The sequence below is a fragment of the Molossus molossus genome, unplaced genomic scaffold (genome assembly GCF_014108415.1).
Source record: "Molossus molossus isolate mMolMol1 unplaced genomic scaffold, mMolMol1.p scaffold_m16_p_11, whole genome shotgun sequence".
NCBI classification, from domain to species: Eukaryota; Metazoa; Chordata; class Mammalia; order Chiroptera; family Molossidae; genus Molossus; species Molossus molossus.
In genome coordinates, this window is record NW_023425346.1 from 43,787,206 (window position 1) to 43,805,978 (window position 18,773).

General features: G+C 37.4%; 1 protein-coding gene across 2 annotated transcripts in view; it reads right to left on the reverse strand.

Moving 5' to 3' along the window:
* The window catches only part of LOC118625221 (fibroblast activation protein alpha), a 76,227-nt gene that overhangs the window by 25,787 nt on the left and 31,667 nt on the right, over positions 1-18,773 (reverse strand). For both annotated transcript variants that reach the window (XM_036253927.1, XM_036253926.1), the window contains 6 exons: positions 18,247-18,382; positions 13,578-13,622; positions 7,274-7,378; positions 7,101-7,171; positions 4,736-4,789; positions 3,605-3,729 (listed from right to left, as the gene is read on the reverse strand). In XM_036253927.1, the coding sequence (XP_036109820.1) occupies positions 3,605-3,729; positions 4,736-4,789; positions 7,101-7,171; positions 7,274-7,378; positions 13,578-13,622; positions 18,247-18,382 (536 nt within the window). The remainder of the gene's footprint in view (positions 1-3,604; positions 3,730-4,735; positions 4,790-7,100; positions 7,172-7,273; positions 7,379-13,577; positions 13,623-18,246; positions 18,383-18,773) is intronic.

Sequence of the window (18,773 nt, forward strand, 5' to 3'; positions counted from 1 at the left end):
TTAATCCCATAGAGAAGTAAACATCATCTTTTAAGTTACATTGAAACAACACATGCAATCAGAGCCCCCTCAAAGAACAGATGTGAGGGAAGAATTGCCAGTGCACTTTTCCAAGAGTGATACAGAATAGTTTGGATCTAATTGCACAGATGGACCCCAGAAGTGGCTCTGATGTGCAGCCTTCTGGGAAGATGTCATGCTGTACGGGCCAGTTTTAGCTGTGTCTATTGTCAAGTAACCTTCACCAGGACCCAGATTGTATTTTTAACCTGGCTTCTGGGTTCAGCTTATTCTGGTGGCCAGAATCCGGCATCTTTTTTTTTTTTTTTTTTTAAGTAATTAATACCTAAAGAAATAAATTTCTACAGGATATGTTGCCTGTTCAAATATGCTGAGGAAGGTCAATCCCCTAGGATACAGACCCAGAAGGAGTTTTGTGGGTCAGAAGTTTATCTGGGGAGGTGGGCATGAGAATACACACTGTGGGGGAGGGGAGGAATGCTGGGGCTCCACAAGAAGATGGGCTTTAGTGCAGTCACCACGGAGACCTTGGCCAACGCAAGCACACACACACACACACACACACACACACACACACACACACGGCCGAGCTCTGGAGCTGGACGGCCTGCAGAGTCATCTTGAATGGGGTCAATGGGGCTGGCACTTACACCACATAATGGAGAAGTCACTGGATGTAGCCTGGACTGAGCGCCATCCCCAAGGGCTGAGGAGGGGCCGACTGTGAGCACTCTCAGCGGCTAAAGAATTGAGTGACTCACTTCTGAAGATGGGAGGTCTGGGTGGCAAACCAGTGTCCACTATATGTTACAACATGAAATTCAGGTTCTCTGTGTAGAAACTAGCTGTTTTAACAAGATCTACAAATCATGACACATGCTCAACCACTGACTTGAGCTACAGAATAAAATAATACCTGAAAATATACTTTTAAAGGATAGACTTGCTCAGACAGTCAGTGGGTTAACAGCAATAAGCATGGAGGCCGAGGTGGAGGTACACTGCCCTCCTTCAGAAGCTGCGTCCTTCTATGTGGAAGAAGTGTCATTGGAGGAACACCCTTGGTCCAAACAGCAAGGGGAAATGACCTATTTGGTGAGGTCCGAGAAGACAGGGGTATAAGTACCTCCTTGTTTGGCCTTGTCCTGGCATTTTTTTGCCTGCAGAAACATGCTTTTTATCCCTTCCTCAATGTCTAAGGGCGACAGCCAGGCACCACGGGGAGGCCAGTGGCCATCCAGTCGTACTCATATGTGTGTGAGTGATTCTAATTCTGGGGCAAGATATTAGGAAGCTGCACACCTTCACCACATTTCCCAACTAATCTTTACAGATAATAAGGCTCACATCTTTATTTCCTTCCTGACACCTCAGTCTAACTTGGGAGTAAAAAGAAGGGCTATTATTTATTAAGATCCCTCAAAAACCAGCAGTTTTTTTATTGTATGGAGTTTCAGAATTTTATAGAATTTCATTTCAGAGATTTTTTTGTTCTGTTTTTCTTCAAAGTTATTAAAAGGAACAAGCACACATTATATTTTTGGTCAGGATGTAAGGAAATGAGACATAAATCTGGATTTCTTGACTTTAGTCAATCAGTATCCGCCCTATGGAATTTTCATGGGTGTGCAGTTCCAGAAGTGACAACTGGCATATCTTTTTTTTGCCCAGACTACAAGACAAACTAATGACTGACTGCCCTTGACACAGATGGCCTGAGGGTGCGATCCCAGGGGTGTAAGCATCAATTGTCCAGAATTCCTCCTTTGCATTGCTTTTGTTCCGTCAGCATCATAAATGTGATTTCACCTATTTTAGTCCTGTTATCTGGGATTTACTCACCATCGCTCTTGGAGAGTTGGGAGTTACATAATGAGGCTTTTCTCTTAATCCTAAAGGGAACGATTTCAAGGTTTTTCTTATGATGGTGCAGTGACTCATTTTACTGGAGCTTCAAAAACACCAGACGATGTGATGCTTCCCACACAGTATATTTTTTGCTAAATGGGAAATTACCATACTGCCGAGCAAGAGCGAGTGTGGAAAAGTCAGGCAATTCAAGTTCTAGAAAGGACTCTTCCACCAACTTTTGATGAGAGCTTAGTCTTTGCTTCCTTACCCCTTCAGCAGGCCCTTGGTCTGAAGACACGGTTAGAAGATAAAGTGGTGTAAAAAGTGGTGCAGTGCTTTCCAGAAGGGTCAAAGCATCATACAAGTGCAGACTGCATGTAGGTATAAATGTATGCATGTGAGTATATACACGCACCACCGATGTCTTTATCAGTGCATACATCCGCACAAGAAAGAGTTCTTTGGTAGACTTTCAAAAGGCAGCGATGCTTTGATCTTTCTAGTACTTATGATCATTTAGCAAGCATTCAATGTCTATTATGCCTTAACCATTCTTCTTGGCCTTATGATTATAAAGATTTTTTAAAAGCAGCCTCTGCCTTCAGGAGAGAAAGACAGACGACTCAGTACAGTTAGTTCAATGATGCTACATGCCTGGCGTGTAAGCTTTCAATGTATGTTGCATGAATATGTAGCCTGGATTGCAAAATGTTGCATACAACTGGAGAGGACATTTAATGTACACCTTTAAATGCCATAATCACACATAGGAGCACAAACTACAATCTCTTGACTTTTCAAAGATGCCATTGACCAAACACTGTATGAAAATGTTGTATCAAACTGACTTCTTCAGGGAACTTTTGGGTTAAAATGCTCATTCACTTCCACGTAGTCAAATGAGCTCAGGCGGAGGTTCTGGGTCAGGTGGTTGGGGTGAGAGAAGTGGCATGTTGGGGTGGGTGCCATTCTTCTGGGAAGTAAAGGGAACCTGAGGGTCCTTGGCAACTAGCAGGGATCTCAGTCAATCAAAGATTCCATTTGTTCTCTTAGCTGCCCACCCCACATGGCGAGATGAAACCAGAAACGGGAGTGGCAGGCATTTTGTAATAACCTCTCTCTTTTCTGTCCCTCACCAGGGAAACTCAGGCATTAACTGGGGAACAGGACAGATACTGACGGAGACGATATTTCCCAAGTCTGTTTTCTAAATCCCCGGGATCCCAAAATAGCTCCTCAATCTACGTGTCGCCTGACTTAGCCCATTTTATTGCTTGCCCCATATTCAAGATGTACATAAAATCTTACACATAAAATAAAATTATTTGGATAGAAATTATTTACTAAATGTACACGTGACCTAAGCAAGCTGAAAATATTTAATAGAGTACCTATGATTTTTAAAATATTTGAATGAATACTTATTATGTTTCCCAAATTTAGAAACGACACACTAGGTGACAAAAGTTCCACGCCCACTGAAACTACAGCTTAAAGAATTACTGGCCTCTGAGGGATGGTCTTGGGCATTGTTCTCTCCCCTGACTCTGAGTTTGACATTTCCCCAGGCAAATGGGGGAAGTCCAGCAACCTTTTTATCAGAGGATGCTTCCTCTTAGGATATCATTAAAATCCTGCTTAATCATCTGTAGCTGAGGATTAATCAGATGGTGGTGACGAGGATGATGACAGGGCAGTGAAGTGCAAAGCTCGCGACAAGTCCATCACCTACCGTAGCAGATGAGTGCGTAGTACTTGGAGTAGCCACTGAAACTCACTGTGTAATACTGACACCTTTCTTGCCTTAGGTGGCAAGTGATACACTTCTTGCTGGGAGGATAGCTGCCAATGTTAATTCTAGAGAAAAATGAAAATAAGTTCAAATTTTAAGGCTGTATTTATCAAAACGTACTACTCCCCATGCAATGACTATTTTACATATGGACATCAAACCCACTCTGTTTTTCTGGTGCCAATGTCATTGAAAGTGAAGAGGTCATCTTCGTGTTTTGCAGTAGCCTGATTTTCAATTTTTGTCTGACTAGCACAAGCCTTGAGGGAGAAGCCCTCTGTGATTTTCCTGGGATTGGCAGAAATATCCAACACCTCGATGGGCAGGAGGTCATCACTTCTCATAGCCATTCATCTCTTACATTTGACCAAGTGGTTGTGGAAGTGGAGTTCATCTTCCCACTTCTCTTTCTGTATTCCAGTAGGCTGTTGATAGTAAGGGGTCAAGGGCAGCATGCCCAGTACAAATTCTGCCTCCATAGAGGGTGGTGGGAATTAAATAAAATTAATATATAAAGCAGATAAATAGGTACCTGGCAAATAATAGATTACCAGCCTACAGTAACAATTGTTATTTCCACATCCTAAAGGGGCTGTTGAGGGGACTTTCCCTCTCACCAACGGGACCACTGGACTAAACTAAACACTAATTTAGGAACATAGATGAATTCCTTCTAATCATAATATGCTACGCCAAAGTGGATGTTGTTAAAATAAATGACACATCATGGGAAGAAATAGACTAGGTACTCAATAAATGTGTATAAGTGAATAAATGTCCTCAGTTACCTGTAAATTTAGTTAAATTATTTAACATCATGTTTATATCTGCATTAAAATTTCTTGGTTTTTCTTTTTGAAAACAAACATTTGTGTTAGCTAATGTTTTGGGTTATATAACTTTATACTGATGTTGTGTACGACATTCTCTGAATGTTTTATCTTAATTCATAAATTACTCCTATTACATTTCAGGCTTTAAAAAAAATATTCTATATATCCTGAGCACTATGACTGATTTTTATTTAAATATCAATATATAAAAAATAGTAAAGTGAATTGACAGAATTACCTATAGATATTTCTTCTTCCAGGGTAACCTTCAAATTCATTGCTGGAATAAATCCTGAAAATATATTCAGATGTTATTAAATAAGTATCAATAACTAAATGGTGATAGGATTGTTAGTATTAATACTGATACATTAAACAATGCAGTCCAATGTTCATCTAAACTACACAATTAATAAATAATAAACTATTAATTTATAAACTATTAATAAATAGTTCATGAAACTATTTACTAATTGGCGCTTATATACATAAATCTCTATTGCTTGTATTTAAATTTTATGTGCTTACTCTGACTTTACATCATAAAGGATTAAATTATGCAGAATATTCTTTTTTATTGTAGGTATATTATATTCTGATTCATTAGCTTTGAGCCACAAAAAGTAAACTAAGATATTTGATTAATATCATCCATTTATTTTTCCATGATTAGCAGTTTACTGGTTTCTCTATGTTACATTATTTAATTTTATCTATGACTCTAAACATATTTTGAATTTATTTTATAGATGCCCTAACAATAGGTAAGTTTACTACGAATGAGGAAACTCATCCACTCTGAGAGTCCACACAAAGAAGCATGTTAATTTACCCAGATGCAAAACAGTCACAAAAGAACATAATTGTCAATTAAGGGTCTGGGTCCCAGTTCTAACCTGTCTTAATATAGCCAAGAGGTGGAAAATCCACTTTAGCAGCATGATTTTCACTCTTCTGTGACTGAGTTCATCTGAATATTACAAAGTATTTCTCTCTCTCTCTCTCTCTCTCCCCCCCCCTTCCTGGGAAGAGCATAATAGGGTGTGACAGGTTTGGAATAACCAAGGTTTGGTTACCAATTTTAAATTCACAGGACTGTTCAGCAGCCCAGGTACTTCTCTGTCCTCACTGTCATTAAAGTCTAGCTAGTCCCAAATAAAAGGAAAAGGCTACGGAGTACAACTCCCTCGTGGAGTTTAGTGTGTCTTCTGAGCCAGCGTCCCCTCCACACGCCTTTACTAACTTCACAGGGCTCCAGTCATCACTTGCCCTTGCCTTCCCCACATCCTCTCCAAGTGTTTGTGAATAAACTGCCGGCTCTCTTCCAAACAGCCCCCCGCGGTTTTCTGATGTCAAAGGTTTCACAACTGTCTTCATCTCTGACACTTGCAGCAGTATCCGTCCCCCTCTCTTCTTTCCCTTCCCCCTCACAGCCACCAGTCACCAGTCCCGTTCCGCCTCCATCTGTCTTCACTGTCTATCTTTCCTCTCATCCGTTTAACAAATATTCACTGAACCCTGGCTCTGTGTCAGGCACTCTGCCAAGTGCCAAGGATAAAAAAAAAAAAAAAAGGCTTAATTTCCCCCCCAGAGCCCGCACTTCATTGCCACCCTGCTAGTTCAGGTCTCTGTCACCTCAGGCCTGGATTGTGACCATAGCTGGGTCTTCCTGCCTTTGGTTTCTCCCTGCCTCCTGAAGATGTTACGTCTGAAATCGCCATCTGTTTTTATCATGTCACTCCTCGTACACGGGTGATTTCAGGCTGTTCATATAATGTCCAAACTCCTTGGCTGACTGTTCAAAGAATTTCACTTATTGGCAATAGCTCCCGACAGGTTTTAGCCAGGGAGCCTGAACTAATGATCCCCCTTTATTCGGTGTGAGGGAAAGGAACTATACATTCTTGATTAGAGAAGTTTGACCACACGTGATTATTTAAAGGTGGTTTATTTAGACTGTGTGCAAGATGGACTGAAAAGGAAAGTGCTGAATAACCGAAAGGAGGAAGTCCTGTGCTGAGGTTAACAATAAGCGTGTTAGATTTAATGTGTGCTAAGTTTGGATCCTAGCTCTGCCACAGACTGCGTGGCCTTGGCCCCGTTACGTTTCTGAGTATCGGTTTTCTCATCTGTAAACCTGGGATAATCGTTTCTGCTTTACAGTATGTGGTACACAGCAATTGCTCAATACACAATAGGTGTTACAGACAATAACACATTTATGTAACGGTGAGTCACTACAAACATTTTTTGTATCTCTGAGCTGCCCTCAGTGGACTATACAAGTTTGCTCATTGCTTCAAGTGCTAACAGATAAACATTGTCTTTAGAACCAGTTATTATTTTTTAAATTTATACTCTTTATATAGTTATCTATCAAGTATCGGAAGAAAAATGGCCACCTACTACAGATTCTTTCCGAAAGAAAATTGTGCTGACTAGTTATTAAAGAATGTGTAGTCTTAAGAAAACTACAGCTGTCTGAACCAAACTATAGAGTCAGGAACAAAAGGGCTCATAACTGAAAGAGGGGTGCAGGATCTCTTGTATGGCCATCACTTATTAAACCCTGGTTGGTGCAACGTGCTTCATGTAATACTTACAGTGAGTCCTGTGTTACTCTGAATATTTGTATGGCTTCCCACTTGCCACTTGTAATTTGAATAGCACTGTCCTATACAAAGACAAACATCATGTGGTATGAAGTTGAGCATTATTTGAGCAACCTCAGGTAAGTAAATGATCTTTGAGGGGGTACATCTTGGAAGGAACGTACCACAGTGTCTTTGACATAGTGAATATGTTTGTAGCCATCTTTGTCGCTAAATATTTTGTAGTATGAAATGTAATCCTGGCTGAACACTGGTGTTGAAACAAAGAACTAAAAAACAAAAACCAAAAGCAGAGGTTATGTCCAAAAGACAAACTAAAACTATAGATTTTTTAAAAGCAATGTACATAGGAACCAGAATGCCTTCCTTCCCCTACCTTCGTTTCTCACATCTGGAAATCCATTCCTGCAGAGAGACAGTTTTTCTAGTGATTCTAACACACTTGTACATCCCAGCTACTTTTGAATTGCTACTCAACGCCGCTAGATTTAAAATGTTTAATTTGATTGAATTTGCATGTTCTGAGATTATGTGCTTTGAAACAGAGTTAAAGGGATCACACATGAATGTTGATATTTAACCAAGTCAATCCTCAAAATGTGGTATTTGGCCAAAATGTGACTCTTATGAAAACTGGTGGCCTTTTTAATTCTTGATTTGCCTGATGCCAAGCATCTAATGCTAATGATTTAATGAAGACATCTTAAAGATTAAAATAGCATGGCCTGCTAGCCACAGTTTTAGGGAACAACTTCTGGACTTGAGAGAAAAATGTTACCCAGGACAAGCAAGTGGGGAGTGTACTCCTTGAGCTCAGGGAGCAGAGCAGAGCAGAGCAGACCTCATTAGCATCCCTGACTTCTTCCCAGGGACCCTGCTGGGCACCTGCTGAGAACCCTTTAATGACCTAAGGAGTTCCTGACACTCTGCTCTGGTGCCCTGGAGCACAGCCAACCACAAGTCAACATCCTGAATAGTACAGATAACGGAAATCCTGCCAATGTTCTCACACCCAATTTTAGCTGGTAATTTTTCCCATTTAAAACATAGACTCGTCTTATATGTGCTGGCATATTTATAACCCTGGTCACCAGGTTTTGAAAGGACAGTAAAGTGGTGAAAGATCTACAAGAGAAAGGAGCTACTCTACATCACCCAGAGTCCATATTCCCACAGATCATCCAAAACCAGCTCTCTCTAGCCCAGAGCTTCCAGAGGGCAGTGAACCACAATGTTCAACTCCTGTAGAACTGACCAAGCAACAACAACCAAAAGACTGCCAGTATCTTTGAGTTACAAACACCTCTCTGGCTGACACCCAGACTGATACTCCCTTTTGAGAAAGAAGAGCACAGCAAAGTTGACATTGCCGCTTTAGAAATGGCCTCATGTGTCACCTGATACTTGATGCTTTTTGATAAAAATGATGATTATGATTGTGTGATTTTGTGATTTGATTTTGTGATTATGATTGTGTGATTTTCTTTTTCTTTTTGCTCAGATAGAGTGGGAGGGAGAGAGAAGAAGAGAGAGAGAGAAAAACATCAACATGAAAGGGACACATCGAGTGGCTGCCACCCGCACGACCAACCAGGGCCGGGGACAAACTGCAACCTAGGTACGCACCCCTTGCGAGAACCAAACCTGGGTCTCTCAGGACCGCAGGCCAACACTCTAACTGCTGAGCCAAACTGACCAGCGCTGATTGTGTAATTTTTAAAATGCAATGTATTTGATGTGGTACCTATAGTGTCCTGAATAGTGTTCCCTAAAATTCATTTCTATCTAGAACCTTAGAAGAGAACTATTATGGACTGAATGTTCATGTTTCTCCAAAATTCACATGTTGAAATCCTATCTCCCAATAAGATGATATTAGAAGGCAATTAGGGTTAAATAAGGTCATAAGGTTGGAGCCCCTATGAATGAGATTAGTGCCCTTAAAAGAATCACTAGAGAACTTGCCTCCTCTGCTCAGCTTTCTCTCACATTAAGATGCAAGAAGTTGGCAGTCCGCAACTGGAAGAGAGCTTTCGCCAGAATGTGACTATACTGAATGCTGATCTTGGACCTCCAGTGTCCAGAACTGCGAGAAATAAATTTCTATTGTTTATAAGCCACTCAGTCTATGGTACTTCGTTAAAGCAGCCCAAACCAACTAAGACAATGACACTATTTGTTTATTTATTGATTGATTGATGTTAGAGCGAAGAAGGAAGGGAGAGAGAAGGATAGAAACATCGATGAGAGAGAACATCGATTGGCTGCCTCCTGCATGTCCCCCACTGGGGATCAGGTTCATAATCTGGGGGTGTGCCCTGACTGGGAATCAAACTGGTGACCTCTTGGTGCATGGGTCAACGCTCAACCGCTGAGCCACACCGGCTGGGCGACAATGACACTATTTAAAAATAGGGTCTTTACAGATGTGATCAAGGTAAAAATCAAGATGTCATGACATTAGATTAGAGTAGCCCCTAAGTGCAATGACCAGTGTCCTCATAGGAAGAGAAGAGGACACGAAGAGAGGCAGAGAGATACGGAGATACAAGGCTCGGAATGATGGAGCTACAAGCTCAGCAAGTCCAAGGGTTGCCAGCAGACCAGAAGCTGGACGAGGCAAGGAACGACTCTCTCCTGGAACTTTCAGAGGGAGCATAGCTCCACTGACACCTTGGCTTTAGACTTCTAGCCTCCAGAATGGTGAGAAACACATTTCTGTCATTAAAGCCACCAAGTTTACGGTAATTTGTTAGAGCAGCCCCTGGAAATCTAGTACAGTGACCTAAGTCTTATCACTTCGGCGTAGAAATGATAAATCTTTAACATGATGAAAGATAGAATGAGAAAGCACTGTTTTCTTGTATGACCCCCCTATTAGTTTCATTGATAAGACCAGCCTTAGTAGGTTGTGTGTATCGAGACTAATGTCTCTAAGTGAAATTGAGAGCCAAGAGTCCCAAGAATAGGAAATTCTGATTTGCAATTTTGTGGATGGAATTTCATTAGTGGATGTCTGACGAAAACCATTCTTTTATTTTAGAATAAAGTGATGACTTTGTAGCAAACAATGATATACTTAGTAGGAACCACTTCACAATGCCTCGCCCTCACTCCTCAGTGTACAAGTCAAAAGCTGGCTCCACGTTGTCTTAACTGCTAAAATGGAACCAGGGTCACAACCTTTCAAGGTGCCAGAAGAATCTTTTCCTCACATCTGCCATTAGTGGAGGAACTTGAAAAAAAGGTCTTGTTCTAGATGAAAACTTAAAATTTCATTTTCATTGAAAATGAAAATAAATAACAGGGTAGAGTATTACGTTTTAAGATACTAGAATCAGGAAAACAGGAAGAATATTTTTGCTAAGCAAAGCCTGTTATCTTCTTCCCTTTTATTGCACACATCAAAGAGCTGCTCTGGATGAACAGGTAACTTGGGTGAGGTAAAGAGAGTGTGAAATATGTCCTCATTCACTTTGCTGGGGTCGGGTCCATAATGCATTCTCCCTAAGTGCTCTGGCAACAAGTCACACCTGGACCCTAGATAATCATACATAACTAGGTGGTCCTCAATTTTAAACAGGCCTCTTCACTGGACCCTTTATCTTGCTTAGATTTTCTAATGAATTACTCATCTCTATGTGCTAAGCCATTTAAAATATTTTACGTGGAAGGTAAGATTATTTATCACCAGCAAATGACCTGAGATCCTACTTACCTAAGGCTGATGCCTAAGCTGAGTCCACATTCAGTCAAAGCACAGACTTTCAAGCATTAAGTAGAAAATTTATTTTTCCAAGTCAAGGGATTCTGCCAACAGCCTAAAGGAGGGAAATGTGGCTTTGCAGTCTAAGCACTATGTTTGTAACGTTTGTTCTCCAAAACTTAGCTATTAAATACCGGATTCTGTTATTAAATCCTCCTTTTTGTCTGTTCTCTAAAGAGCATGAAGAGATTTATTTAAAGTGAATTTGTTGTTATTTTTCTGATCAACTACCCAAAAGTTAGGCTATTTTCCGCAAGTTAAGACACTGACTGACTCATGCTGGAGGAAAGAAAGTAATAGGTAAAGTTCTCAAGAAACTACTTGCCAGTTTTGTGCCTGCAACTGAAAAGGTCGGTTACTTTTAGCAAGTCATTTAATCACACTCTTCTAATTCTTAGGTAATCTATGAAGGTCTTTTTCAGTTTAAATCTCTTTGACAAGTTCTAAAGGAAGAACTGCTCTAAAATGGATCTTTAAATTTATACTAAGATGACTAACCTGTATACTCTGTCCACAAACCTTGTAAATATTACCTGAACAAATGTCAGAAAGACATATTTCTGGATAGTTTTATTAAGTCACTGGTTTGATTTTCGGTCAAAGGAAGCTACACAGCATACCCTGAAGAGTGCGTTTTGACTATATAAAGTTGTGCCCTGACTTTTCAAAAGACATGTCTGAACTTATAAAATCTAATCTATGACCTCTTCAAAGCAGTTGCCTTCAGAGAGTGTGGATGTACACTTGAAAGCTATCATTGCAAAGAATTTTAACAATTCCTCTTCTGGTATTTATAAAGTTTACTGACTATTGGATACATTTTAAGAGCTTGAGATTGGTAAATAAGAAAAGTAATGTTTCCCAATAGAATTCTAAAGCTTCAGTTATTAAAATGATCTAGTGCAAAATCATATGTTGCAGATTATTTATTTATTCACTAAATTTATTTTGGCATCACTTTTGATTTAATGTAGCAACCTCATTTTCCCTCAAAGGACATATATGTCCCTCCACTGAGGGTATTTAAAACCGTGTTCTACAATTTCAGAAGGAAATTTATTTATTTATTTATTTATTTATTTATTTATTCACCCATTTATCCAGCTAATGTCTGTGAGATCAGAAGTTCAATGCCATATAGATTGTAAAAATTGATAAGATGCAACTGTTGACCTCAAGATGCATATAAATAGGAGATGTCAAAAGATGCATTCTAAAATGTTTCGGAATGTTTTGAATGCTGGTAGCATTTTTAGAATAAATGTGTATGGATTCCTAAAACCATGTCTTTGAGGTTGTTGGTATCATTGTTTATATTTGTGAAATCACACCATTGTGTTACTTTATAGTAACCGTAGTTATATTATCATCACGGAGACCACAGCTAAAGGAAGTTTCAAGTCTTCTCCCTTCCCTCATTCTTTACTGGAAATCTTTATCATGGGAGTGCATTCAGGGGAGATTAAGTTTCCCCTTTCCTCAAGTTTTCAACTGCTGATCTAGGAATTACCTTTCTAGAAGGTGAGCTTTGATTAACCAAGAGTCAAAAACATTTAAAAAATTCTGTCTTTCACTTAATACTCTTGATTTTTCCTGTGTTATTTAGTAGAGTGACAAAGAATAAATTCAAATAGGACTTTCCCACTTTTCTCTGACTTACACTTATCTTTATTACCTTGTTATTTTATAATATTTTAAAATTTACTGTATATAGTTAATAAATTAATAAATAACTATTCTTTAGCTAATGAATAGAACCAAAGACTGAGTAAACATATGCAAGCTAAAATCACTGGATCCAGAAAAGTGTACAATAGTGTTTTTGATATCTGAAGATTTTTTACTTTATTGTTTACTTTCTCCCTACCCATTTTTCTCTGAATTTTTAAAAGACTTATCATCTTAGAATTGACTTGTGAATTCTTTATTGTCCTTGTATTATGGGTTAATGTGTTAAGCCAAGTCCTAAGAGTTTCCTCTTTCTCTGAATGTGTCAAAATCTCAGAAAAATCATCTTTTTTTTTTTTTTTACTCAAATGCTACTTGAATTCAATTATGTGTTTGTGTTAAGTGACAGCAATCATGCAACATTCACGTATTCTGTCTTTTTGTGTTTTTTATATAGGATGTAAGATACAACTAATATTTTCCTAAAACATAATATTTTTAAACTAAAAATCTCCATAAATCACTGAATATACCTATCGAAAAAAATAAACCATAACAAAACACACATTTTTCTATTTGCTACTCTACTTAAAAACTAGAATGAATGTATATATATGTATGTATATAGGTTTATATATATAAATTCATTTATTAATTTCAGTTTATAATAAAATTTAGTAAAAGGTAAATTATCTCTAAGTTACAAAGGATACCCAATGTACTTATTTTCCCTGAACTCAAATGGCTAATGATTATTTAAGAAGTAATATTAATTATGAAAATCAGAAAATCACTTGAAAAGTTAAGGTTAGAACATGAGGAATATGATTTTTTTTCTCAAAATAATTCTAAATAGACATTAAAATTGTCTAGCACAAAACTGCTGAAGGGATTGCTGTCTTTGTGTTTTCTACCTTAATATTTTTTCCATTAAAACAAGTAGTGACAGTTTGAATACATTTTAAATAGTACTTCGATAGCTGAGAATCTGTTAAGTCTCATTAAAATATAAAGAAAAGGTAGCAAAATCATACTCCACCAGCCCATCCAGTTCTGCTTTCTTCTATATGCTCCTGGGTCTAAAAGAAAAAAAGATAATATCAAGCATAGTGTTAGGAAGACAGTTTTTTCTAAATATAATCTGGACATTTGAACCAGTTAAGCTGCCTCATCAGAGCGTACTATTGATAGTCAACTAACTTCACACTTGAGTTTAAGATGACTATATTAAAAATCTTATACAACAGCCACTATCGCATGCATATGTGTAATCTAAAGGCTGAATATTATTGCAAACCTTTAATAGCAGTGACTTTCTATGACAGTGACTGGAATAATTGCATCAATAAAGTCCTAGCACAACCCAATCACTTGGTGTCATATAGGTAAAAAGTCATTTCACAGTGGAGTTAGGTTAATTATTTTTTTCTAAGACTTATGAAGTAGCCAGGAATCTAAAAATTTGCACCAAATCTTATTTTATATATTTTAGTATAATACAATCAATCATTTATTAAATGAATATTAAGAAAGCCAGAAGGTATTAATTGGCTTTTCTAGACAAATAAGTAGAAAAAGAACATTCTAGGTAGAATGAACAGTGAAGAGACCAGGCCAGCTTAGTGAACTACTGGTGATTCAGTGTGCTGAGTTAGGGTGACTAACGGAAAGAGAAGATGAGGGAGAATCAGAGAAGCAAGATCTCTGAGAAACTTTAATGCCACCCTAAGAAGTTTACATTTTTCCTGTTGGTAAATCCTTCGAAGGATTTCAAAATCACAATTTGGAAGACACAGTTGTGAACATGATACAGAAAATAGATTAGAAGTGGTAAGATAAAAGGAGGCAGAGAGATCGGTTGGAAGGCTGCTGTGCTGTTTAGAAAAGGATGGTAAAAACCCCAATCCAGGTAGCAGTAGTGAGGATGGAGCAGAGAAGATATAGCCAGAGATATTTAAAAATTTCAAATCCTCAGAATAAATTCGACAGGCAAGTGGTAACTGAAACCTCTGGGATAGATAAAAATTACCTAAAGAGAGTAAGTAGAGAGCTGTGACAAAGACGATAAGATAATTAACAATCATTTCTTCCTTTTTTTAAGATGTTAGAAAGGCTACATTTCCCAGGCCCCTTTCCAGTGGGACATGGTAATGTGATAAGTTTTGACCAAAGGCATGAGAACAAAAGTGACTCATGCTACTTCTGGGCCTAATCTATAAACACCTCTCGAGCATAATCCTCTGTTCTTTTTTTCCCGTCCCCTAGATGGATGTTGATAGTCAGGTTTGAATAACTTTGGACTAGCCTTGGAAATCACTGGATGAAATAGCAAAAATGAGTTCCTTAATGACTGCGTGGAACAGAGCACCCCATCCTCCAGATCCCCACTCTCCCCACTTACCTAGACTCACTATTAGATGGTACATAAATGTGCAAAAATAATTTCTACTCTGTTAATCCACTGAATTAATGGAGGTATTTTGTTGTTGTTTTTAAAGCAGTTAGCCTACCATGCAAAAATATTAACTTGGAGAATAATAAGATTTCTAGAGAAGTCAGAAGAAGAACTAGAAAGGAAAAGAAGAGTCAGTGAAGTAGAAAGAGTACCATGAGGGAAATATTGTCATAAAAAATAAGAAAATAGCCCTGGCCGGTTTGGCTCAGCGGTTAGAGTGTCGGCCTGCGGTCCGGAGAGACCCGGGTTCGGTTCCCGCTAAGGGCATGTACTTCGGTTGCAGTTTGTCCCCGGCCCTGGTTGGTCGTGCGGGTGGCAGCCACTCGATGTGTCCCTTCACATCGATGTTTCTCTCTCTCTCTCCCTTCCTCTCTCTCCCTCCCATTCTATCTGTACAAAAAATGGAAAAATACCCTCGGGTGAGGATTAAAAAAAATAAGAAGAAGAATATAATAAATTTTTTAAATATAGTTTGAGCCCTGGCTGGTTTGGCTCAGCGGTTAGAGCATCAGCCTGCAGTCCAGAGAGACCCAGGTTCAGTTCCCGCTAAGGGCGCATACCTCAGTTGCAGTTTGTCCCCGGCCCTGGTTGGTCGTGCAGGTGGCAGCCAATCAATGTGTCCCTTTCACATTGATGTTTCTCTCTCTCTCTTTTCCTCTCTCTCCCTCCCACTCTATCTGAACAAAAAATGGAAAAATGTCCTCGGGTGAGGATAAAAACATATATATATATATATATATATATATATATATATATATATAGTTTGACAAGTTGCTGTCTTCCACAGCAGCACTATTTACAATAGCTAAGATCTGAAAACAACCCAAGTGTCCATCAGTAGACAAGTGGATTAAAAAGCTGTGGTACATGTACACAATGGAGTACTATGCAGCTGTAAGAAAGAAAGGTCTCTTATCCTTTGAGATGACATGGAAGGACCTGGAGAGTATTATGCTAAGTGAAACAAGCCAAGTAGAGAAAGACAAATATTACATGATCTCACTTATTTGTGGAATATAATGAACTAAACAAACTTCTGAACAAAATTAGCCCAGAGACATAGAGGTGGGGTACACACTGACAAGCCTCAGAGGAGGGGGTGATGTGGGCGAGGAGATAAACCGCAGAACTTACATGCATGTATGCATGACAAATGAACATAGACAACAAAGCTGGGGATGGGGATGGGGGGGAAGGGGAGGAGGGTGTCAATGGGGAAAAAAATAAGAAACATCTGTAACAAAAACAAATTAATAAATAAAAAATTTTAAAAATAAAAATAAATAAAATATAGTTTGAATTTTCTCCTATAGGGATAGGCCAGTGCCTCGGAGAGAACAAGAGTTGAAAAAACAGTGAAACATTTTGATTCATTACTATAAGCCATAAAAATAAAATTAATTTTAATGCCCTTTTTTAGAGAAAGAAGAATATAAAAGATGTTTCTTCCCCAAGTTATAAAATTCTTAATAAATCTCATTATTATATTACAAATAAATATGGCAGTTTCCTTCACGTCTTTGTTTTGGCTATGAGTTCAAACATGAATAATGTGTTGCGAGGTCATTTAATCTTAAATGGTATTTGTTTTAAACACACACACATTCATCATGAGTCTGGATGCTAGAAAATGTGCTATTCTGTTGTTCTTAAATTTAAAAATGTCTTTCATGTATTTATCAGATTGTTTTTAAAAGGAGGTTGCTTTAAAATCCTAATTTTATTCAAATCTGGTATTCTAAATGTAATAATTGTTTTTGGCCATTAACTAAAGTTTATATTCCAAGGAATTCCACATCTTTTTTAATCTATATGTTCTGTCAGTTTGGATCAAAGATGTCTCAGGCTTTTGATAAATTAGAATTTTATATTCCAAAGTAATCAGTTTTTAAATGCCTAGTTTTAAGAGCTAAAAATTGTATCTAAATGGCCAATTTTATGGCTTTAAACTAACAAAATTAAAATAATAATTTCTAACACCCAAGTTCAATGAAAATGTCAAAGCTGACTAATCAGATCAATAGTTTCTAATTAACTAGCACAATCAAGTGTATTCTATCTCTCTCTCTTTTTTTTTTGCCTATGACACTGCATTAGGCCAACATCTTCCTGCTTTGTATATTAAAATATAAATAAGATAAAAATAAGTCTCTAGCATATTCCATCAAAATTAGTCAAGCTTGTTACAGACACAGTAGTGATTAAAAATATATATTTTTAGCCTGAGTAACTTGACTATAATAGTCCTGATATATTTCCAAACAGATTCACATGAGTTTTTTCTTGCAAAACATAATGTCCTAATTTCTAGATAGAATTCAGTGATTTGCTTTGATTGCTCTGTTCTTTTTTTTCTTACTTTATGAAATAGATTTATCCTATATTTGGTTTAATAAAACATCTCTTTATAATTAGAAGTCTCACAAAATGCACCCATCAAATTTCCTATTTAAAGAAAACATTTTTGTATTTCTTGGTCTCTAATGGAAATACTTATGAACAAACTTATTTTAAAGCTTTTAGACTGGTGAAGTAATTTTCTGACTCATTAATTCAACAGATTATGTTTGAATTTTAGCAATAGAAACAATTAAAACTCAACAGTAAACCTGCATATAGTTTTCAAGTTTTTCCCCCCTAGCATTAGCACACTCTCTTAACATAGGATTGCAGGATAATTTAATCTAATATTTTATCTTATATTCTCAGTTATCTACTTTTGATTTTAAATGAGAATATTTGACTTTTTTTTATAATATCCATTTTCTTTAGAATTTTTATTTTTGAATTTTTGACATTGAACAGAATGTGCCACCATTTGCATATTATCTCAGTTCTTTTGAACAGAACACATCTATTTCCCTAATAGACCCAGCTTATCTTTTCATCATCATTATTTTGGTTGTTTGGACTGTTAATTTTGTAATCTGAAAAGGATAGATTTCCATCCTAATTCAGAATCAGACACCTGATTTTTCCACTGTTATATTGTTCAATTTAGTTTTTTTTTAATTCAAAACCAATGCTAATGTCATTCAAGGAAACAAGAAGTATCTTATTTATTTAGTAAAAGTAATGAACCTATAAAAAGGGAGTGTTTCTTTGTGTGTCTCTTTTTTGTTTCTGCAAAGCCAACAGGAATTGAATGCAATCATTCTGGTTTTATAATATGAATGTTAGCTATAAATAAGTCCCACTTTAAATTTTCACCTTCAGGAAGACACCTCTGTGGTTTTAATATTACCTACCTTTGGACAATACCATGTCTGCCAGTCTTCCCTGAAATCACATATAGACAAGACAGAAACATTCTGAATTCTTTTCAGCCACTGCACACATACTCGTCTATCAGTAACCCATGTGAGCCAACTGAAATAATAATCACTGCAAATAAATCAAAACAGAGAGTCATAATCATACAATATCAAGTTAAAATAATTTCATAATTTCTGTTTTCTAAAGGACATACTTTATTACTATTGAATATTCCATAAATAAAGAAGGCAAAATTTTCCTTTCTCTGCAGAGTAAGTTTAAATATACCTGCTAACTTTTGAAGAATATAAGAGTTCATTCCCCTAATGAAATTATTTTATACATGACTTTCCTCCCCATTTTGAATTTTTACATTTTTTTAAGACATAAAGTCAAAGCTACTGGTCAATATACAGGGGGAAATGCACTGAATTAGCTATTTTGCATAGGTAAACCCAATTTTTCACTTTTTTAACTAGTTGAGAGAGAGTGAAGTATAGTAAAAGGTCATCTTTTTCTC